Source organism: Brassica oleracea, chromosome C8 (genome assembly GCF_000695525.1).
Source record: "Brassica oleracea var. oleracea cultivar TO1000 chromosome C8, BOL, whole genome shotgun sequence".
NCBI classification, from domain to species: domain Eukaryota; kingdom Viridiplantae; phylum Streptophyta; class Magnoliopsida; order Brassicales; family Brassicaceae; genus Brassica; species Brassica oleracea.
This window is the reverse complement of record NC_027755.1, coordinates 18,882,045-18,883,345: the sequence shown is the minus strand read 5'-3', so window position 1 is coordinate 18,883,345 and position 1,301 is coordinate 18,882,045. Positions and strand designations below refer to the sequence as shown.

The 1,301-nt window shown below is 45.2% G+C and overlaps 1 protein-coding gene across 1 annotated transcript in view; it reads right to left on the bottom strand.

Moving 5' to 3' along the window:
- Positions 1-1,063: 1,063 nt before the first annotated feature.
- The window catches only part of LOC106308851, a 3,862-nt gene continuing 3,624 nt past the window's right edge, over positions 1,064-1,301 (bottom strand). Inside the window, exon 3 of the mRNA XM_013745960.1 lies at positions 1,064-1,093. Within this exon, the coding sequence (XP_013601414.1) occupies positions 1,064-1,093 (30 nt within the window). The remainder of the gene's footprint in view (positions 1,094-1,301) is intronic.

The window sequence follows — 1,301 nt, the reverse complement described above, 5'->3', positions numbered from 1 at the left end:
GGGGGGGTCAAGATGGTTCACAGAGGGGTTTGAGTGTTCAGCAAAGTGGATGATCTGGTTAAAGTCGCCACCAACGACCCAAGGACAAACGTCTAGCTGGAGGAGATGCTGGATAGTTAATAGGTCAACCCATATATCAGCACGATCTGAAGCTAGGTTAGCTGCATAGATGGCTGTAAATATGAACTTTAGAGTTCCAGCGACGGTGACCTTGCATGTTAGTGACTGTCTAGACTGGTGGAGAATAGTGACAGTCGCAGGGATCTTCCAGATAATAATAATACGCCCATCAGGATCAGAAGCATGGTTTGAGGTAAAACTCCAATCCTTACAGACCTTCGACATTACATGGTTCAATTGCATTTCCTTAATATGTGTTTCCAAAAACGCTCCAAAAAATACTTGTTGACTATCTAACCATTTTTTTACAGGTTGGTGCTTATCCGAGTCATTTAGGCCACAGACATTCCAAAAAAATGCTTTAGCACTCATAGGGACTGATGAGAGGCTTCCTCGGAAGGAAGGAGAGGCTCATCAGCAGTAGAAGATAGAAACAGAGGGAGGGTTAGGGAAGGGGGGATTGGAGGGAGCGGTTTGGTGGGAGAGGGGAAAAACGCAGAAAAGGTGAATTTCGAATGGTTGGAGGGGTCAGAAGTTTCAGAAAGTTTAATGGCTTTGTTTTGGGGAGCACCAAGCAATGAGAAAGGGTTAGCGCAGGAGGGAAGAGGGGAGATGGTCTTTTGAGGGATGATTTATGCTTGAATGAGGTTGGTCGACGGTCAAGATCGGTAGGGATAGTAACGATTGAGAGGGAGTCAAGGGGGCTAGGGGAAGAAGCTGTGGCAGGAGGGGGTGGAGGGGAGAGCAGGGGGCTGGGAGGAGGGAGGGACCGGGGATAGTATTTTTTGGAGATCATTTTCAAAAGACAGGTCTACTGACTCAGAAGAAGGGGGAGCTTCAGAGGCTGTAGGAGTGGGGCTAGAAACAGAAAGATCAGCAGCCACCGGGGCGGAAGCAGTAGGTGGGTTTTTAATTGCCTCAATTAGGCCCGGACGTTTTTAACTCAATCCGAAGTACCAACCTTCACCCGAACCTGAAAAACCGAAACCGAATCTGAACTGTTTTACAAAAATATCCGAATGAGACTTATGAGCTTACTACTTTGGACTTTGGTTATAACCCGAACCGAACCAAAATCCGAATTAGGATCCGAAGATATCCGAAATTAGTTAAATATGCTAATGTTATTATATATACTAAGGTGATTTAGATATTTTAGAGTATTCAAAATATTTTTGTAG